We start from the raw sequence: 21,077 nt of genomic DNA on the forward strand, positions 1-21,077 counted from the left end.
GTGTTTGAGTAGACATATGTTTTCATTTCTCTTGGATAGAGAGAAATGAAATTCCACTTAGGAATAGAATTGATGGGTAATATGGTAGCTCAATGTTTAATCATTTGAAGAACTGCCTGACCCAGACTATTTTCTGCAGTGGCTGTACCATTTTACATTCCTGCCGGCAATATGTGAATGTTCCCATTTCTCCACATCTCTACTCACACTTGTTATTACTGTTTTTAAAAAATTTGTTATTATAGCTATCCTATTGGGTGCAAAGGATTATCCCATTATGGTTTTGATTTGAATTCCCCTGATGTCAAGCATCTTTTCCTGTCATGACTGGCTATTTGTATAGCTTTGGAGAAGTGTCTATTCAGATCCTTTGGCATTTTAAATTGGGTGATTTGTCATTTTATTGTTGAATTTTAGGAGTTCTTTATATGTTCTATATACTAGGCCCTTATCAGATATATGATTTGCATATATTTTCTCCCAATCCGTGGATGTATTTTTTACTTTCTTGAGAACCTCATCTTTTGAATCATAGTTTAAATCTCTTTCTGCTATATCATGAATATTTCAGGTGAGAGACCTTATAAAAATCCTCTCAGATGGAAACACACACACATACACACACACACACACACACACACACACAGACACACACCCACCACCACTACCATCACCATCATCACCATCATCATCATCATCCAGTTGCAAAGTATTCACCTCAAGTATGTTGTGTCTCCAACTCTTTGTGGCTGCTGTGGGTTTATAATGGGCTAATAAATTTAAAGCTGTAGTGCACTTCTTAAAGCATCTAGTCTTTTTGGAGAGATGAATTGGATAACATGGCATGGTTTCAGAAGGCAAACAAACCTTGAGTCCTTGTATTTTCCAAGCACAAAAGAGCTGAAGTTGCTGTATATGCCACTCAGAACTCTTTCTTTTCCAGGATTGCGAGGCCTGATGCTGTCGGTCATGCTGGCCTCTCTCATGAGCTCCCTGACCTCCATCTTCAACAGTGCCAGCACCCTCTTCACCATGGACATCTACACCAAGGTCCGCAAGGGAGCATCTGAGAAAGAACTCATGATTGCTGGAAGGTAAATGTAGCTTCTCCCATGCACAAAAGCTTGAATGATCAGAGAGGTTCCATCTGTGCTACCCTTCAGGCTAGGGAAGCTTGGCAGATGCCTGGGTAGAATGGGAATAATCCCTGTGGCTGGTTATATTTGTCATTCAGTGGCATTTAACTTTATTTATTGATTATTTTATTATTTTTAAATTTTTTATTTCCATACATTTTGGGAAACAGATGGTACTTGGTTATATGAGTAAGTTCTTTACTAGTATGTGAGATTTTGGTGCACTCATCACCTGAGCATTATACACTGAACCCAATTTGTAATCTTTTATCCCTTGCCCACCTGACTTCCTTTCCCTACAAGTCCCTAAAGTCCACTATATCATTCTTATGCCTTTGTATCCTCATAGCTTAGCTCCCACTTATGAGTGAGAACATATGATGTTTGGGTTTACATTCCTGAGTGACTTCACTTAGAATAATAGTCTCCAGTTTCATCCAGGTTTCTGTGAATGCCATTAATTTGTTCGTTTTTATGGCTGAGTAGTATTCCATTGTATGTATCTATACACCATAATTTCTTTATCCACTTGTTGACTAATGGCATTGGGACTGGTTCCATAATTTTGCAGTTGCAAATTGTGCTGCTATAAACATGCATGTGCAAGTATATGTTTTGTATAATAACTTCTTTTCCTCTGCTTAGATACCCAGTGGTGGGATTGCTGGATCAATTGGTAGTTCTACTTTTAGTTCTTTAAGGAATTTCCATACTGTTTTCCATAGTGGTTGTATTAGTTTACACTCCTATCAACAGAGTAAAGGTGTTCTCTTTTCACCACATCCACACTAACATCTATTATTTTTTGATTTTTAAATTATGGGCATTCTTGCAGGATTAAGGTGATTATTTTTTTCGTGCTAATTTGTTTGAATTATTTGTAGATTCTGGATATTAGTCCTTTGTGGGAAGTATAGATTGTGAAGCGTTTCTCTCACTCTGTGGGTTTTCTGTTTACTCTGCCGACTGTTCCTTTTGCTGTGCAGAAGCTCTTTAGTTAAGTCCCACCTATTTATCTTTGTTTTTGTTGCATTTGGTTTTGGGTTCTTGGTCATGAAGTCTTTGCCTAAGCCAATGTCTAGAAGAGTTTTTCTGATGTTATCTTCTAGAATGTTTATAGTTTCAGGTCTTAGATTTAAGTCCTTGATTTATCCCGAGTTGATTTTTGTATAACGTGAGAGATGAGGATTCAGCTTTATTCTCCTGCATGTGGCTTGCCAATTATCCCAGCAGTATTTGTTGAATAGGATGTCCTTTCCCCACTTTATATTTTTGTTTGCTTTGTCAAAGATTAGTTAGCTGTAAGTATTTGGGTTTATTTCTGGGTTCTCTATTCTGTTCCATTGGTCTCTGTGCCTATTTTTATATTAGTACCATGCTGTTTTGGTGACTATGGCCTTGTAATATAGTTTAAAGTCAGGTAGTGTGATGCTTCCAGATTTGTTCTTTTTGCTTAGTCTTGGTTTGGCTATGTGGGCTCTTTTTTGGCTCCATATGAATTTGAGGATTGTTTGTACTAGTTTTGTGAAGAATAATGGTGGTATTTTGATGCAAATTACATTGAATTTGTAGATTGCTTTTGGCAGTATGATCATTTTCACAATATTGATTCTACCCAGCCATGAGCATGGGATGTGTTTCCATTTGTTTGTGTCATCTATGATTTCTTTCAGCAGTGTTTGTAGTTTTCCTTGCAGAGGTCTTTCACCTCTTTGGTTAGGTATATTCCTAAGTCTTTATTATTTTTTTTCCAGCTATTGTAAAAGGGGTTTAATTCTTGATTTTATTCTCTGCTTGGTCTCTGTTGGTGTATAGCAAAGCTACTGATTTGTATACATTAATTTTGTATCCTGAAACTTTGCTAAATTCATTTATCAGTTCTACGAGCATTTTGGAGAAGTCTTTAGGGTTTTCTAGGTATATGATTGTATCATCAGCAAATAGCGACAGTTCGACTTTCTCTTTACTGATTTGGATGCCATTCATTTCTTTCTCTTGTTTAATTGCTCTGGCTAGGACTTCCAGTACTATGTTGAATACATATGGGTGAAAGTGGGCATCCTTGTTTTGTTCCAGTTCTCAGAGGGAATGCTTTCAACTTTTCCTCTTTTGGTATTATGTTGGCTGTCGGTCTGTCATAAATGGCTTTTATTACATTGAGGTATATCCCTTGTATGCTGATTTTGCTGAGGACTTTAATCATAAAGGGATGCTGGATTTTGCCAAATGCTTTTTTTGTGTTTGTTGAGACAATCATGTGATTTTTGTTTTTAATTCTGTTTATGTGATATATCAAACTTACTGACTTGCATATATTAAACCATCCCTGCATGCCTGGTGTGAAATCCACTTGATCATGGTATATTATCTTTTTGATATGTTGTCAGATTCAGTTAGCTAGTATTTTGTTAAGGGTTTTTGCATCTATGTTCATCAGGGATATTGGTCCTTAGTTGTCTTCTCTTAGATCCTTTCCTGGTTTTGGTATTAGGGTGATACCAGCTTCATAGAATGATTTAGGGAGAATTCCTTCTTTCTTTACCTTGTGGAATAGTGTTAATAGGATTGGTGCCAATTCTTCTTTGAATGTCTGGTAGAATTCAGCTGTGAATTCATCTGCTTCTGGACTTTTTTTGGTTGGTAATTTTAAAACTAACATTTCAACCTCACTGCTTGCTAATAGTCTGCTCAGGGTATCTAATTCTTCCTGATTTAAGCCAGGAGGGTTGTATGTCTCCATGAATTTATCCACCTCCTCTAGGTTTTCTGGTATATGTGCATAAAGTTGTTCATAGCAGCCTTGAATTATCGTTTGTATTTTTGTGGTGTTGGTTGTAATATCTTCTGTTTCATTTCTAATTGTGCTTATTTGGATTTTCTCTCTTCTTTTCTTGGTTAATCTTCTGAATGGTCTATGAATTTTATTTATCTTTTCAAATAACCAACTTTTTGTTTCATTTATCTTTCATATTTTTTTGTTTTGTTTTGTTTCACTTTCATTTAACTGCTCTGATCCTGGTTATTTCCTTTCTTCTCCTGGATTTGGGTTAGTTTGTTCTTATTCCTCTAGTTCCTTGAGGTGTGACCTTAGATTGTCTATTGTGCTCTTTAAGACTTTTTGATGTAGGCATTTAGGGCTATGAACTTTCCTCTTAGTACTGCCTTTGCTGTATCCGGAGGTTTTGATAGGTTGTGTCACTATTATTATTCAATTCAAAAAAATTTTAAATTTCCATCTTGATTTCATTGTTGACTCAGTGATCATTCAGGAGCAGGTTATTTAATTTCCATGTATTTGCCTGCTTTTGAAGGTTTCCTTTGAAGTTGATTTCCAGTTTTATTTCACTGTGGTCTGAGAGAGTACTTGATATAATTTCAATTTTCTTGAATTTATTGGACTTGTTTTGTGTCCTCTCATATGGTCTGTCTTGCAGAATGTTCCATGCACTGATAAATAGAATGTATATTCTGTGGCTGATGGGTAGAATGTTCTATAAATATCTGTTAAGTTCATTTGTTCTAGGGTGTAGTTTAAACCCATTGTTTCTTTGTTGGCTTTCTGTCTTGATGATCTGTCTAGTGGTGTCAGTGGATTATTGAATTCCTTCACTATGATTGTGTTGCTGTCTATCTTGTTTCTTAAGTCTAGTAGTAACTGTTTTATACATTTGGGAACTTCAGTGTTAGGTGCATACATTTAGGATTGTGTTATTTTCCTGTTGGACAAGGCCTTTTTATCATTATATGATGTTCCTCTTTGTCTTTTTTAACTGCTCTTGCTTTAAAGTTTCTTTTGTAACTTTAAAGAATATAAGAATACCTATTCCTGCTTACTTTTGTTGTCCATTTGCATGGATATCTTTTTCAACCCTTTAACCCTAAGTTCATGTGAGTCCTTATGTGTTAGGCCAGTCTCTTGAAGGCAGCAGATACTTGGTTGATAAATTCTTATCTGTTCTGCAATTCTATATCTTTTTTTTTTTTTTGAGATGGAGTTTCGCTCTTGTTACCCAGGCTGGAGTGCAATGGCGCGATCTTGGCTCACCGCAACCTCCGCCTCCTGGGTTCAAGCAATTCTCCTGCCTCAGCCTCCCTAGTAGCTGGGACTACAGGCACGCGCCACCATGCCCAGTTCATTCTTTGTATTTTTAGTAGAGACGGGGTTTCACCATGTTGACCAGGACGGTCTCGATCTCTTGACCTCGTGATCCACCCGCCTCGGCCTCCCAAAGTGCTGGGATTACAGGCTTGAGCCACCGCGCCCGGCCGAATTCTATATCTTTTAATGGAAACATTTAGGCCATACATTCAATGTTAGTATTGAGATATGAGGTACTATTTCATTCATTGTGCTATTTATTAAAGTATTTCTCCCATAATAGGGACCTTCAGGTTCCCCAGTGAGGGTCTGTGTTTGGGGTCAGATGATCCCCCTTTCCCGCTTTCACAGTTTGGGCACTCACAGCGTGTGGGCTGTCTCCCAGATCCTGTAGGAGCAATCTGCTTCCTTCAGAGGGTGTGTGGATCCTCTTGGTTTTCCTGGTATATTCCTGCAGTAGTTCTTAGAGCAAAAGTTCATGATGTGAGTCTCTGCATGCTGCTCTGTCCATTTGAGTGGGAGCTGCAATTTCATCCTGCCTGCTATCTGCCATTTTTTCTAGGTCCTCTAGTGGCATTTAACTTTAAATTGTAGATCATTGAACAATGCCTCTCTGGAGTTAGAAAGGACAAAACAGACACCTAATTTACCCCCCAGGCTGTCATTTGGGTTGAAGCTCATCCTGCCTAAATCCAAACAGTCTGGATGGTGTCAGAGACAGGACTGAACCCTGTCCAAGGCTCTTCGTATTGTCCCACACTGTCCTTCTCAGTGCCCCCACACTGCATCTCTCCACACTGGTCATCTTTGAAGCCCCCATGCCTCTGATGCCTCAATCCCTTGATGCAACATTTTGCAGAACCGTCGTGAAGGTTCAATTGTGCTTGTGAATATACTCTGTAAAGTCTAAAACATCAAGTGCTGTGCACATTTCTTGTCGTCAAATGGGCTAATAGATGCAATAGGGTCCTGAAAGCATTAAAGTATCAACACCCGGATCAGGTGTGTCCATTATTATGATTATCCATGGAGCAGATACTCTGGAGAGAGGATCAACAGGAGCTTTGCTTCTTTTTCTATGGGGCTAAGGGAGGTCAACCTCCTTAGGGCAGGTGGAACAAGTCCCTGGGATGTTAGTCAAGGGAAAGTTTCCTAGTGAGTGCAGGAGGGCTATGGGCTGCTACCTCATAGGTCTCATTTTCAAGATTGAAATGAAAGAAGAAAAGGAAACATGGTGGGCCACTTTGAACTGACAAGATACCTGGCACCCGAAGGAGATCTGACTGTGCCAGAGGATCTTACTCTGAGCCATAGAAGGTAGCACTGTTACCTTGATTGATTTTTCCTTAGAAAGGTACTAACTGACTTTTTCAGTTATATATGTGGCTCAAATGCAAAATGCTAAAGAAAATTATTTTGTTGCCTTGTATAGGGATGGTTCCCATGACCCTGAGACTATGTTGGGCTTCACATTTTTGTGTGTCCTATAACTACTGCCCTGAGGCCTGTCCCAGCCCTGGATGAGCCCACAGTGATGTGAAACGATTTCAAACTCTGCTGTGGGGGGTGTAAGAACAACCAGGGTCTCAGAGTGATGAGTGTGGCATGCTGTGGTTGGGAAAGGCTCCTGGGGGAGGGAGAACCTGAGCTGAGTCCATAATGGTGGGTAGAATGTGGAAAAGGGGAACAGTGGAAAGGCGTTTCAGAGGGAGAAATGTGTGAGTGAAAACGTTGCTTTGTGGAGGTCAGTTTAAGATGCAGGTAAGTGAGAGAGGGAATCACAGTCATTTTTCTAATTCAGTCAAGAGCGCAAGTAAGAAGAGCTTGCAAGGACATCTCCAGTCTTTTCAGGACTTGAAGTGAAACTCAATGGGAGGAGAGATGGAAACACCTGGTAGTGTTTCTTCCTATCTAGACCATTCCTTTATAAAATCATCTTGCCTAGTGTTATTATTAATAACTTCATTATTAAGAAGAAAGAGAAGATAAAAGAGAAGGAGGAAAGAAGAAAATAATAATAGTTTTTACTGTTTATTGAGTGCCTGCTATTTGCAAGGTTTTACTATCACTTAGTTAACTATCACTTAGATTAGTTTTACTATCACTATTTCTTATTCCTGCCTTGCAAGGTCAGTCCTATTCCAAGTATACAGATGAAGAACTTGAGGCTCAGAGAGGTTAAGAAACGTCTCCTATGTCACACAGAAGTAATAAGAATTTGAATCCAGGACTATCAGGCTCCAAAATTCATACCTTGTTCCCATACTCTATTTTCTCTCAGAATGAGATTCTCTTATGGTGGTGAGTAGGCCTAGGCTACTATTAAAAGTCAAGTGTGTTTTACTAATTCATGAATAACTTTCCTATAGGCAAAAAAAAGCTTCAAGCATACATTTGCTATTATTTTTTCTTTTCTTTTCTTTTTTTTTTTTTTTTTTTTTTGAGACACAGTCTTGCCCTGTCACCCAGGCTGGAGTGCAATGGCATGATCTTGGCTCACTGCAACCTCTGCCTCCCAGGTTCAAGTGATTCTCCTGCCTCAGCCTCCATAGTAGCTGGGATTACAGGCACATGACACCATGACACCATGCCTGGCTAATTTTTTGTATCTTTAGTAGAGACAGGGTTTTACCATGTTGGCCAGGCTGGTCTTGAACTCGTGACCTCATGATTGACCCGCCTCAGCCTCCCAAAGTGCTGGATTACAGACGTGAACCACCACGCCCAGCCTGCTAATTATTTTTTCATGCTGTGGTCATATTTGCTGCTGGTAGTGGTGCTGGTGGTAGTGTGTGTATGTATGTATGTGTGTACGTATGTATGTGTATATGTAATACATAGTAATGTATACTCATGTGGAGCTACTTATTGACACCTTGTTGTGGCGGCTTTAATTTCAGGTTGTTTATCCTGGTGCTGATTGGAATCAGCATCGCCTGGGTGCCCGTTGTGCAATCAGCACAAAGTGGGCAGCTCTTCGATTACATCCAGTCCATCACCAGTTATTTGGGACCACCCATTGCAGCTGTCTTCCTCCTTGGTATTTTCTGGAAAAGAGTCAGTGAGCCAGTATGTATCATCTGGGCATATCCAGAAAAGTCATTCTGGCATAGAAGTTTCCATGTGGGTTTGCATATTCTCTGTGGGAGGGATTCCATTTCCCAGAGATCTTGAGCAGACATGGATGTACTGCTGAGGGTTTGTAGGGAAAGCCTCCAGGGACCATGGGGCTCTCTGTTGAAGTGAGCTCCTTGGGAGTTGGTATGGGGATTCACATTCTCTCTGTCTCCTCTGTCCAAGATTAGATTTTCTTATTTATTTATTTATTTTTAAATAGAGATGAGGTCTTACTGTGTTGCCCAGGCTGGTCTTGAACTCCTGAGCTCAAGTGATCCTCCCACCTCAGCCTCCCAAAGTGCTAGAATTAGGGGCCAAGATTAGGTTTTCTATCTAATGTGGGTGATTTTGACCAGACTGCGTGGCACTCACTAGGAAATTTGTAGCCCCTAGGTGAGCGAGAGAAAGTCCTAGTGCAAGGTACCTCCAGTGCTGTACTGTGAACTCAGTTTTCCAGCCAGCACCTCTCAGGGCCAAGTGAAGACAAAGTCCTGGTGCTCAAGCAGTTTATACATAAAACAAAGTGCAAAACAAGTAAGGGATATAATGCAGCACATAATATGACTAGGAAGGGATTTAGGAAAGGATTTATCAGCAGGGGCTGAGACTGTCAGGGAAGGCCTCTTGGAGCAGCTGGAGCTGGAAGGATTTGAAGTTGGAGAGGGAAGACATGGCATTCAAGTCAGAGAACAACACTGTCCAGAACTTTTAGGCAGAAGTACAAGGATAGGAGTGAGGTTGAAGGACTTGTATGGAATCTCACCTGGCTCACGGGGAGTTTGTGAATGTGAAAGATGGAAGACGTGACTGGAAAGGTAGGTCAGGGTTTCATTAAGAGTGACCCCTTTGGTGGAATCTTTAGGTTTTTCTAAATATGAGATCATATCATTTGTAAATGAGGCCAATTTGTCTTTTTCTTTTCCCATTTGGATGCCCTTTATTTTTTCTCTTGCCTGATTGCTCTGTCTAGGACTTCCAGTACTATGTTGAATGAAAGTGAAAGGGAAGTGGGTATCCCTTTATTTTTCCAGATCTTAGAGGAAAGTCTTTCAATTTTTCCTCATTCAGTATGATGTTAGCTGTGAGTGTTATATATAGCTTATAGTCTTTATTGTTTTTGAGGTACGTTACTTCTGTACTTAATTTGTTGAGAGTTTTTATTATGAAAATTTTTGAATTTTAAAAAAATTATTTCATGGAAAATTTATTGATTTTTTTTTTTTTTGAGATGAGAATCTCACTGTGTTGTAAGACCAGTCTCAAACTTCTGAGCTCAAGTGATCCCTTCTGCCTCAGCCTCCAAAGTAGGAAGGACTTCAGGCACACTGTGCCCAGCTAAGAAATATTTTTTTTTGAGTGAAATAGTGTATGGGGGATGAATAGGGAACACATTTTTTCTTTTTCCTTGTTCATTTCATCATCTAGAAGTCATTTGCAGATGCCAGCATAAGGTAAGGCACTAGCAACAGAAAGCGAATGAAATCTGCTTCCTTCCCTGGGCAACCCACTAGTTCAGACTGGGAGACAGAGAACTGAATGAGTGATTCCATGGCAGTGGGGTTGGTGCTGGCCTGGATCTGTGTCCACAGAGCTGTGGACACAGCAAGAAAGGGTGTACCCGCCTTGTGTAGCTTGTTCTATTTAAGCTAGAATGAGGTTACCAGGAAGAAATAAGCCCATATTCTTCCAGATAGAATGACCTATATACAGAGACATGGAGACAAAAACACATGCCATGTGTAGGGGATAGGTGATAATTTAATACACTTGGAATAGAAAGTTTAGGGGTAGCAATGACTAGCAAAGAGTCTGACCAGCACCTGAAAAACTATGAAAGCAGCCGGGTGCAGTGACTCATGCTTGTAATCCCAGCACTTTGGAAGGCCAAGGCAGGTGGATCACAAGATCAGGAGTTCAAGACCAGCCTGGCTAACATGGTGAAACCCCATCTCTACTAAAAATACAAAAATTAGCTGGGCATGGTTGCAGGTGCCTGTAATTCCAGCTACTTGGGAGGCTGTGGCAGGAGAATTACTTGAACCCAGGAGGCAGAGGTTGAATTGAGCCAAGATCGTGCCACTGCACTCCAGCCTGGGTGACAGAGTGAGACTCTGTCTCAAAAAACAAACAAACAAAAAACACACAAAAAACATGAAAGCTCTTTTGGGCCACCCTTCTAAGAATGCATTCTACTTTGTCACTGACCTGCCAGACTTAAACCTGGATGAGGACTTACCTAAGGGAAAGATAGAAAGGAAAAAGGAAGGCAAGAACGAAGGAAAGAGTAAAAAAAACAAAAAAACAACAACAAAAACAAACAAACAAACAAAAAACAAAACTGAAAAATTGTCCCCTCATGTTTCTGGTCTCTTAAAGTCCTCCATATTTCTAATATGCAAATCCAAAATTTAATGTAAAAACACAGCATCATTTTATGTTCTCAAACTAAGAATAGCTTATAAAATAATCTACAAAGGGGGCTGAAAAAGTGTTATTTATATTTTGATGGATAAGTTTAAGTTTCTTTCTCCTTCATCTTTCAAAGACTTAATTTCTTTTCCCATGTCCTTGTGAAATACGAATTACCTCACAAGTAATTACTTCTTATCTGAATATGCATAAATCTGGAGATTGGTGTTGACAGTAGCTGCAGGTAGAGAGGCTCAAATTATTTTTCAAGTTAAGGGTAATTTTTGGAATTAAACCTGTAGGTTGACACTCTATTCCAATTATTAGACACTGTTACCCCATTATGTTATGGCTCCTTGTTTAATAATTGAGGTGAAATCATGTTGCTGAAACATGATAGACAGACACACTGAAGGTCTTGCATAGCAGTGCTTGCCATATTCTGAACTCCAGCGTTCTGGGTTCAGACAGCCTGGAGCTACCACTTCTCCTACCTCTATTCCTTTGCCTCTTCCTGTGCCTCCCCCAAGAACGTTAGCAAGACCATCTGTTTTGTGTGTTCAGCATGAGTTAACCCAGGGTTTTCTTTTATAGGGAGCCTTTTGGGGACTGATCCTAGGATTTCTGATTGGGGTTTCACGTATGATTACTGAGTTTGCCTATGGAACCGGGAGCTGCATGGAGCCTAGCAACTGTCCCACGATTATCTGTGGGGTACACTACTTGTACTTTGCTATTATCCTCTTCGTCATTTCTGTCATCACTATCGTGATCATCTCCCTCTTCACCAAGCCCATTCCAGATGTGCATGTGAGTATCCATTTAGGGGATCTGTCCTTGTTTTGTGTTCATGCTACAATGTTCTTTAATTTAAAAAAATTTTTTCATTATTATGGGTACATAATAGTTGTATATAATTATGGGGTACATGTAATATTTTGATACAGACATATAATGATGAAATCGGGGGGGGGTGTCCACTGCCTCAAGTATTTATTATTTAATTGTGTTAGGAACATTTTAATTCTTCTCTTAGTTATTTTAAAATATAGAATGTGGTGGCTCATGCTTGTAATCCCAGCACTTTGGGAGGCCAAGGTGGGATGATCGCTTGAGTCCAGGAGTTTGGGATCAGCCTGACAACATAATGAGACTCTGTCTTTAAATTATATATGTATAGATACATAATAAATTATTATTTTATGATAATTTTATAATATATAAAAAATAAATTAATGTTAAGCATAGCCACCTTATTGTGCTACCAAATACTAGATCTTAATTCATTCTAACTGTATTTTTGCACCCATTAACCATCTTCACTCTGTCCTCCATCCCCTGCTACCCTTCCTAGCCTCTGGTAACCATCAATCTACTCTTTGTCTCCATGAGTTCGGTTTCTAAAACTTTTAGCTCCCATATATGAGTGAGAACATGAGAAATTTGTCTTTCTATGGCTGGCTTATTTCACTTAACATAATGACTTCCAGTTTCATACACGTTGTTGCAAATGACAGGATTGCATTCTTTTTATGGCGGAATAATACTCTATTGTGTATTTATACCACATTTTATTCCTTTTTTTGTTTTTGTTTTTGTGACAGAGTCTTGCTCTGTTGCCAGGCTGGAGTGCAGTGGCACGATCTCAGCTCACTGCAACCTCTGCCTCCCGGGTTCAAGCAATTCTTCTGCCTCAGACTCCCAAGTAGCTAAGACCACAGGCGCGCACCACCACACCCAGCTAATTTTTGTATTTTTTAGTACAGACGAGGTTTCATCATGGTCTTGATCCCTTGACCTCGTGATCCACCCACCTCAGCCTCCCGAAGTACTGGGATTACAGGCGTGAGCTACCACGCTCGGCCTGTACCACATTTTCTTTATCCATTCATTTGTCAATGGGCACTTAGATTGATTCCACATCTTGGCTATTGTGAATAGTGCTGCAGTAAATATGGGAGTATAGATATCTCTTTGATATACTGGCTTACTTTCTTTTTGGATATATATCCAGTAGTAGAATTGTTGGATATGTATGGTAGCTCTATTTTTAGTATAGAAATGAAGAACACTTCCATAGTGTTCTTCATTGTAGCTATACTAATTTACATTCCTACCAACAGGGTTTGAGGGTTTCCCTTTCTCCCCATCCTCACCAGCATTCATTCTTGCCTGTCTTTTTGGTAAAAGCCATTTTAAATGGGATGAGACGATATCTCATTATTGTTTGATTTGCATTTCTCTGATGATTAACGATGTTGATGTGCCACAACACGCTTGGTTGGCCTCAGCAAAATTATGTATCTTACATTCACATAATTGGTTTCATGTGGAAGGATACATGCCAGGAAACATGGTGCCAATAGGCTGATATCAAGCCCATGTCTTTAGTGGGAATCCTCACAGTTGTCTACTCTTTATTCCAGAGCTTATTCTCTGAAACCTCCTTCCCAAGTGACAGCTCAGGTGCGCAAGATGATATGGGTGGGACAGAGCTACCTGGCCTAGAAGCCTATGTTCCAAATAGAAACTGGTATTTCTTGTAACTGTCCCATGGTCAAAGATTTTAAAGGTCTCAGCAAAGAACATACCTAGATGCAAGAATCAGTCTACTCAGGGAAATCTAAAATATAGTTTTCCTCTTGATTTTTTTCTAAATTAATCCACCAAAAATTGATGTAAAACATTTCTAACAATATGAAAGTCTAATTGATTCAAGACTTCAAAAGTTGCAATTACTCTTCTTTAACTCTAGATGTCCCCATTGGTTTAGTATTTATTCATAGCTCTTCTAGTTTAGATAAAGATGGCCAATTACAAGCTATTTTTATTAATAGTCTGGTAACTCAACACAGATTTCCAGGTTTCCAAGAGAATAGAGCTGGAAAGTTAACCCAAGGTCATATTTATTTCTAGAGAAACAAAGAAGAATTTTGTTAATCCTTTACTCATGCATACACATACAAGGGCTTATGGAATTCCTAAGAGATCTTCAACTTCGTTGCCAAAATTTTAAGAGCAGTGACAAACCTTAATGTTAAACAAGGACTACTTTTATAGGGACAAAACTGCATCACATCTATTGGCTGGACCTGCTACAGGCTTTCTTTGTGTTGTATCAACTGCTGCCTCATGTCTCAAGTCTTTGAAAGTATCACAGTCCCAAACACATTTCTAGTTCATGCCTTAGACCAAGTTTATGCTCTAGATCAAGTTTTTGGTTCATGCTCTTGACTATATCAAAAGAAATTGTGTCCCCAGCTCTACCATATTCTATTATGGCTCATTATTCTAGATTATTATTCCCATAATGTGAAATAGTAAAAAAAATCTGAAATTATACTCCTAACCTGGACAATGGCTGTCTTTGTTGCTTCCTACTGCCAGTGCTAAAAGGAACAAATTTATTTATCACACACACATAAGTTCATTCAACAAATATTTCTCTATGAGGCAGCCTTTTGGCTCTGAATATACATGTATCATAGAAGCTAGTGTATATATGTATATTACTTTCATCTAAGTTACCAATGTTTTTAGAGATAATGTGTGGATAGGAATTGTTATGTATGTCCTTGTTGGTACTGAGAGGCCACATTTCCTTCCCTTCCTTGATGCATACCTCTTTGCTCCCCTAACTGCTTTTCCCAAGATGCTATTTGGATCTTTCTGTTGACCTGCTCTGCCTTCTCTGCAGCTGCACCGTCTGTGTTGGAGTCTGCGCAACAGCAAAGAGGAGCGTATTGACCTGGATGCAGAAGAGGAGTACATCAAAGATGACCCTAAGGAGACCATTGAAATAGGTGATTTATGACCCAGAGCAGATCCCCAAACCCTAAAAGTTACTTCTACATGGTAATTTTACTGAAGCCTTCCCTAAATGACTTTATCAGAGCGCAGATGTCTCCCTTCCAGAGTAGTGAGGAACAGAGTAGGGATGAAATGGATAAGTGGTTTGGGGGAAGTTCACTCTGAGTTCAAGGGGAGGAGAGGGTACAGAATAATTCCAACTCCCTCACCCTTCATATTTAAAAAAATTTTTTGGGTACATGGTTTATATATTTATGAAGTACATGAGATGTTTTGATACAGGCATGCAATGTGAAATAAGCACATCATGGAGAATGGGGTATCCATCCCCTCAAGCATTTATCCTTTGATTTGCAAACAATCCAGTTGCACTCTTAATTTTAGAATGTACAATTATTATTGACTATAGTCATCCTGTTGTGCTATCAAATAGTAGGTCTTAGTCATTTTTTCTATTTTTTTGGTACCCATTAACCATCCCTACCCCATCCCCAGAACCCCACTACCCTTCTCAGCCTCTGGTAACCATCTTTCTGCTCTCTATGTCCATGAATTCAATTGTTTTGATTTCTAGATCTCACAAATAAGTGAGAACATGAGATATTTGTCTTACTGTGACTGGCTTATTTCACTTAACATAATGATCTCCAGTTCCATCCTGTTGTTGTAAATGACAAGATCTCATTCTTTCTTTATGTCTCAATAGTACTCCATTGTGTATATGTACCTTTTTCTTCATTCATTCATCTATTGATGGACATTTAGGTTGCTTCCAAATCTTAGCCATTGTAGTGTTGTAACAAACATGGGACTGCAGATATCTCTTCAATATACTAATTTCCTTTCTTTTGGGTATATACCCAGCAGTGGGATTGCTGAATCATATGGTAGCTCTATTTTTAGTTTTTTGAGGAACCTCCAAACTGTTCTCCATACTGTTGGTGGTCATACTAACTTTCATTCCCACCAACAGTGTACAAGGGTTCCCCTTTTCTCCACATCCTCATTAGCATTTATTATTGCCCATCTTTTGGGTGTAATCCATTTTAACTGTGATGAGATGATATATCATTGTAGTTTTGATTACATTTCTATGATTAATGATGTTGAGCACCATTTTATGTACCTGTCTGCCATTTATATATCATCTTTTGAGAAACGTCTATTCAAACCTTTTGACCATTTTTGATTGGATTCTCACCCCTCATATTTGACGGTGCTCAGTGAGTAAGTGTGGGTGAGGAATTTGCCACCCTGTCTTGATTTGGGGAATGGCTGGGGATAAGAGAAGAGTTGGGGCTGGTGTGGTGGCTCACGTCTGTAATGCCAGCACTTTGGGAGGCTGAGGTGGGCAGATCACTAGGTCAGGAGTTTGAGACCTGCCTGGCTAACATGGTGAAACCCTGTCTCTACTAAAAATACAAAAAATGAGCTGGGCATAGTGGCACATGCCTGTAGTCCCAGCTACTCAAGAGGCCGAGGCAGGAGAATTGCTTTAACCCAGGAGGAGGAGGTTGCAGTGAGCTGAGATTGCACCACTGCACTCCAGCCTGGGCAACAGAGCAAGACTACATCTCAAAAAAAAAGAAAAAAGAAAAAAGAAAAAAGAGTTTGAGTTCTTTTGACATAGAGGACAGATGAAACCAAGGGTATGGTCAGTTCTAGTGGTATCAAGATGAGGAGATAGAGGCCCTTGGGATCTTATGTTTTACTGGCTTACAATATCAAATGTAGAAAATCCAATTTCTCAGGAAGACCAATGAAATAATGCTTAGTCAGTGCCCAAAGACTTATCCTCTAAGTTAATGCTTTCTTCTACTTCAGTATTGTAACCTTCCTCTCTACATGGGGGACTTGCATATGTGGAGGATGGCTGTGGAGGTGTGTGGTGTGCAGAGATATGGGGCTCAAGGTCATACGTGCTTTACCTGGTACTGGGCTGGAGGCTTCCTCGTCACTCCATCTGAAGGAGAGCACAGGTGTAGCTCAGAAGAAGTTCTGAATCTGGCCATCAGGACCATCATAGAAAGAACTCAGGAAAGAGCCCTAGAGATCATTTGGTCTTATCACCTCATTTTATAGACATGTAAATTGAGGCTTAGGGAGGGAGAGGCTGTGCCTAAGTTCTCGGCTTTGCTGCAATCGGCTCTTGATCTTTAAAGACCTTTCCATTCTAAAACCTGTGACTCTACAAATACCAGAGGGAGTGTGAAGCCATAGCAGCTGGCCGTGGTGTTGAAAACAGCCCCTTCCTGCTTCCTCAGAGCAGGCAGGCAGGAACATGCCCTCTACTTCTCCTACTTCCAAAAATGTCTCCACACTGTGTGAGAATATCATAGATTTTAAAGGGTTAGATTTTAGATGGATTAGGAGTATTTTGAGTGTCAAAGGTCTTATTGTGGAAGAAGAGATTATTTTTATGCCAGAAGGCAGACTTAACGCTGGTGGGTGAAAAGAATTCATCCAATTTTAACTCAGAGTAAGGAGGCAGAATAGTGCAGAGATGGTTTCTGAGATTTGGAATCAGGAAGAAATGGGATTGAAATATGAATTCTCTTCCTACTATGCTAGGAAAGTGATTCCATTGTTCTAAAGCTCAGATTCTTCACATAAAAGTATTCTAAATAAAAATCCATACCTCTTATGCTCTGCTATAAGAATCGGCCATAATTATCACCATCATGATTGCTTTGAAGGAATAGTTTTCTAATTGAGTTAGTCTGGACAGGGATGAGCAGTATGTATACATTTGTCAAGGATTCTATAGAGCAGGCATCCCCAAACTTTTTACACAGGGGGCCAGTTCACTGTCCCTCAGACCGTTGGAGGGCCGCCACATACTGTGCTCCTCTCACTGACCACCAATGAAAGAGGTGCCCCTTCCTGAAGTGCGGCGGGGGGCCGGATAAATGGCCTCAGGGGGCCGCATGTGGCCCACGGGCCATAGTTTGGGGACGCCTGCTATAGAGGGAACATCCATACTGGCTAGAGAATTAATTTGGTACCTCTGAAGTTCATGGCAGCACTCAAATTCTGTCATGTTTTCATGAACTTAGGTTGAAATCAGACTGAACATCCTATCCTATTAAAGCACAATAAACTAAACTCTCTTGAGGGCTTTTACAGACCATGGGTCTGTAGGAAACATCAACACAAGGAAGCTTTTCAGGTTGCATCATTGTCCCCATATCATCATCACCACCACCACCACCACCACCACCACCACCACCACCACCATCATCATTAATAATGATATGATCGCCGGGCGCGGTGGCTCAAGCCTGTAATCCCAGCACTTTGGGAGGCCGAGGCGGGTGGATCACGAGGTCAAGAGATCGAGACCATCCTGGTCAACATGGTGAAACCCCGTCTCTACTAAAAAGTGCAAAAAATTAGCTGGGCATGGTGGCACGTGCCTGTAATCCCAGCTACTCAGGAGGCTGAGGCAGGAGAATTGCCTGAGCCCAGGAGGCGGAGGTTGCAGTGAGCCGAGATCGCGCCATTGCACTCCAGCCTGGGTAAGGAGAGTGAAACTCCGTCTCAAAAAAAAAAAAAAAAAAAAAAAAATAATAATAATGATATGATCATCACATATTTTAATTATAAACACTTTAGTGATTAATTTCAGCACTAAGTCATCCTCTTAAGGCAGATAATACAAGTACGATTCTTCCAATTTTCTTTCCCTCCCCAAACAGGAAAATGAGACAGAGAATTTCCTAAGGCCATTCAACTTTTTATTGACCCAGAAAGCCATGTATTTCTCACTTGAGCTGGTCAGTGTCCTAGCTTCTTACTCCTTCTTCCCCATTCTGCTGTTCTGGTGGAGTGAGTCAAAAGGGAGAGGTGTGAGTGTGTGAGAGAAAAGAGAGAATGGGAAGAGACTTACACCTCTTGACATCTACGTGTCAAGGGATACAGTTTAGGAGTATTTTGAGTGTGGAAGAGGATCTACCACAATAAGAGAGGCTCCACCACAATAAGAAGTAGAAGCTCTCTCATTAAATCATTAAATTCTTTATTATACAATGAAGAAGCTATTTATCCAATTCTATTCCTGAAGATAAGGGATGTGAATTAACAATACCATAAAGCTAGGTTTTGGTCCCAACTCTAACACATGTGTGAACTTGGTCACTGAGATTCTTTCTGGTTCTAAAATTCTGTGATGTTTTAAAGCTAAAATTCTGTGAGGCTGGGCATGGTGGCCCACATCTGTAATTTCAACACTTTGGAAGGCCAAGGTGGGAAGATTGCTTGAGTCCAGGAGTTCAAAACCAGTCTGGGCAACATACTGAGACCCTGACTCTACAAAAAAATTAAAAAATTAACTGGGCATGGTGGCATGCACCTGTAGTCCCAGCTTAGCTACTAAGAAGGCCAAGGTCAGAGAATCGTTTGGCCCAGGAGTTCATGGCTGCAGTGAGCTATGATAACCACGACTGCACTCCAGTCTGGGCAACAGAGCAAGACTCTGTCTCTTAAAAAATAAAGATAAAATTCAGTGACTTGTAAAATTAGGAAAGTGCTTTGCAGGGTCTGTGACTGTGGTGCTGAAAGCACAATGGGCTTGATCTCTTATCTAGTGACTGGCACAGTGGGCATTTGAAATGAGGTTTGTGTACCTCCAAGGCCATGCCTAGGCTCAGTTCCCTTGGTGGGCATCCGAGTTGAGCATCAGGGCCATGTATGGATGGTTTGATTAAGCAGTGTTGATATGTGATGTTAGATCCTAACCCTGGGAAGTATTGATCACTGCTGCACTGCATCAGAAGCTGTTCAGACCAATTCTTACCACCTGGCTGGGTCTATTGTGAAGCCTTAGAAAGGACAGATGTAGCCAAAGCACTCCTGAGTCATGCCAGCCAGATTGCTTTCTGGTGATGTAGTGAAGAGATATGAGATTTTGTGTTTCAGAGGTGGGTTTTCCTTCCTATGGCACAATTCCCTAGCCCATTATTAATGTGCCTTTATCATAAACTATTATTTGAACTGACTGTTCGAAATCAAAATAAATTTGCATTGGGCCTGATAGAGATAAAACTTAGGGCTAGCTGATCTTAAAGATGTAAATAGTAAGATTGTTTTGTCATTAAGTTTATTGGAACATTTTCTACTGTTTTCATTCCTTAAAACAAGAAAATATGGGGGAAATTTTGGGAAATTTCTTGTTTTGGGGAAATTTCTGCAGAATAGCAGGTGCTTCATGGTACGGCATCTCCCCTGGAAACTTTCCTAGTCTGTCCTATTTCTGTGTCCAGTAATTCTTCTATGCCTTTGCCCAGACACAGAAGTTCCTGAGGAGAGAAAAGGATTCTTCAGAAGAGCCTATGATCTGTTTTGTGGGCTGGAGCAGCAGGCTGCACCCAAGATGACTAAGGAAGAAGAGAAAGCCATGAAGATGAAGATGATGGACACCTCTGAAAAGCCTTTGTGGAGGACAGTGGCGAACATCAATGGCCTCATCCTGCTGACCGTGGCTGTCTTTTGCCATGCATATTTTGCCTGAGTCCTACCTTTTGCTGTAGATTCACTATGGCTGGGCTCTTACTCACCTCCCTTTAATCTTGTCCTGTGGTATTGAAGGGAAACCAGCCAGTTGTAAATTTTGCCCAGGTGGATAAATATGTACATGTGTAATTACAGGCTAGCTGGAAGAAAATCATTAGTTTGCTGTTAACTTAAGCATTTGAAGATGGTGTGATGCAGTCATCTGTACCTACTGGAGCTGCAGAAAGAAAGTCCACTCAGTCACATCCAGAAAAAGGTAGATTAAGAATCAGAAGCCATGTGATGTCTGATGTGAGTCTGTCTCAGTGTGGTTTGTAATCCTTGAATATTGTTTTAAGAGTTTTGGTCACAGCGGTTCCCGACACTTTCCCTGTTTGTCCTCCTCTCCATTTTTTAAAAAAGAAAACCATTTCTCCCCCATAATATCCCTCTTGAGTTTGCGTTTTTCCTGGACTTTGCCTCTCAAGTGTGTCAATCTGATAAACTGAGGAATGCATGGAAGCTGAAGATGGAGCTTGATGGACTCCCTGTCTTGGGTGTTTGCTCTTTGAAGTGGAGGCCTGAGGAAGGTAGTACTTCCACAAAAGGGAGGGACCTGGGCACCAGCTTCAGGCTAGTTGGGGAGGCAGATAGTCTGAGTCCAGAGAATTTTCTGGGTTTGTTAAAATGTCCGTCGTAGTTCCTTGTGTTTGGGATTCCACTCGTTTTGGCATTCACAGTGCCTAGAATGTCTTAGACTTTCAGCAATGCTTGTTGAATAAATGAATGACATAGGCATTTATTTATAAATCTTTGCTTTCTTTTTACATGAGCCTGGACCTTAGTTAACCTTTTCTTGTGGCTGCACAAAGTATGTCCACTGGTTACTAATGAATTGGGATGCATTTGCCACAGGCCACTCTAATGAATTGGGATGCATTTGCCACTGCCTCATGGTGCTGAAGTTGGCAGAAGGGGCTTAGAAGCTGACACTTTGTCATGTGACAGAGCAAATG

The 21,077-nt window shown here is 40.3% G+C and overlaps 1 protein-coding gene across 2 annotated transcripts in view; it reads left to right on the forward strand.

Moving 5' to 3' along the window:
* Window positions 1–20,863, forward strand: part of SLC5A1 (solute carrier family 5 member 1) — a 127,765-nt gene extending 106,902 nt beyond the window's left edge. For both annotated transcript variants that reach the window (XM_074391283.1, XM_003944894.4), the window contains 5 exons: window positions 944–1,094; window positions 8,136–8,304; window positions 11,356–11,571; window positions 14,459–14,564; window positions 19,857–20,863. In XM_074391283.1, the coding sequence (XP_074247384.1) occupies window positions 944–1,094; window positions 8,136–8,304; window positions 11,356–11,571; window positions 14,459–14,564; window positions 19,857–20,080 (866 nt within the window). In that variant the 3' untranslated portion in view covers window positions 20,081–20,863. The remainder of the gene's footprint in view (window positions 1–943; window positions 1,095–8,135; window positions 8,305–11,355; window positions 11,572–14,458; window positions 14,565–19,856) is intronic.
* Window positions 20,864–21,077: the final 214 nt, after the last annotated feature.

Source organism: Saimiri boliviensis, chromosome 21 (assembly GCF_048565385.1).
Source record: "Saimiri boliviensis isolate mSaiBol1 chromosome 21, mSaiBol1.pri, whole genome shotgun sequence".
Classification (NCBI taxonomy): domain Eukaryota; kingdom Metazoa; phylum Chordata; class Mammalia; order Primates; family Cebidae; genus Saimiri; species Saimiri boliviensis.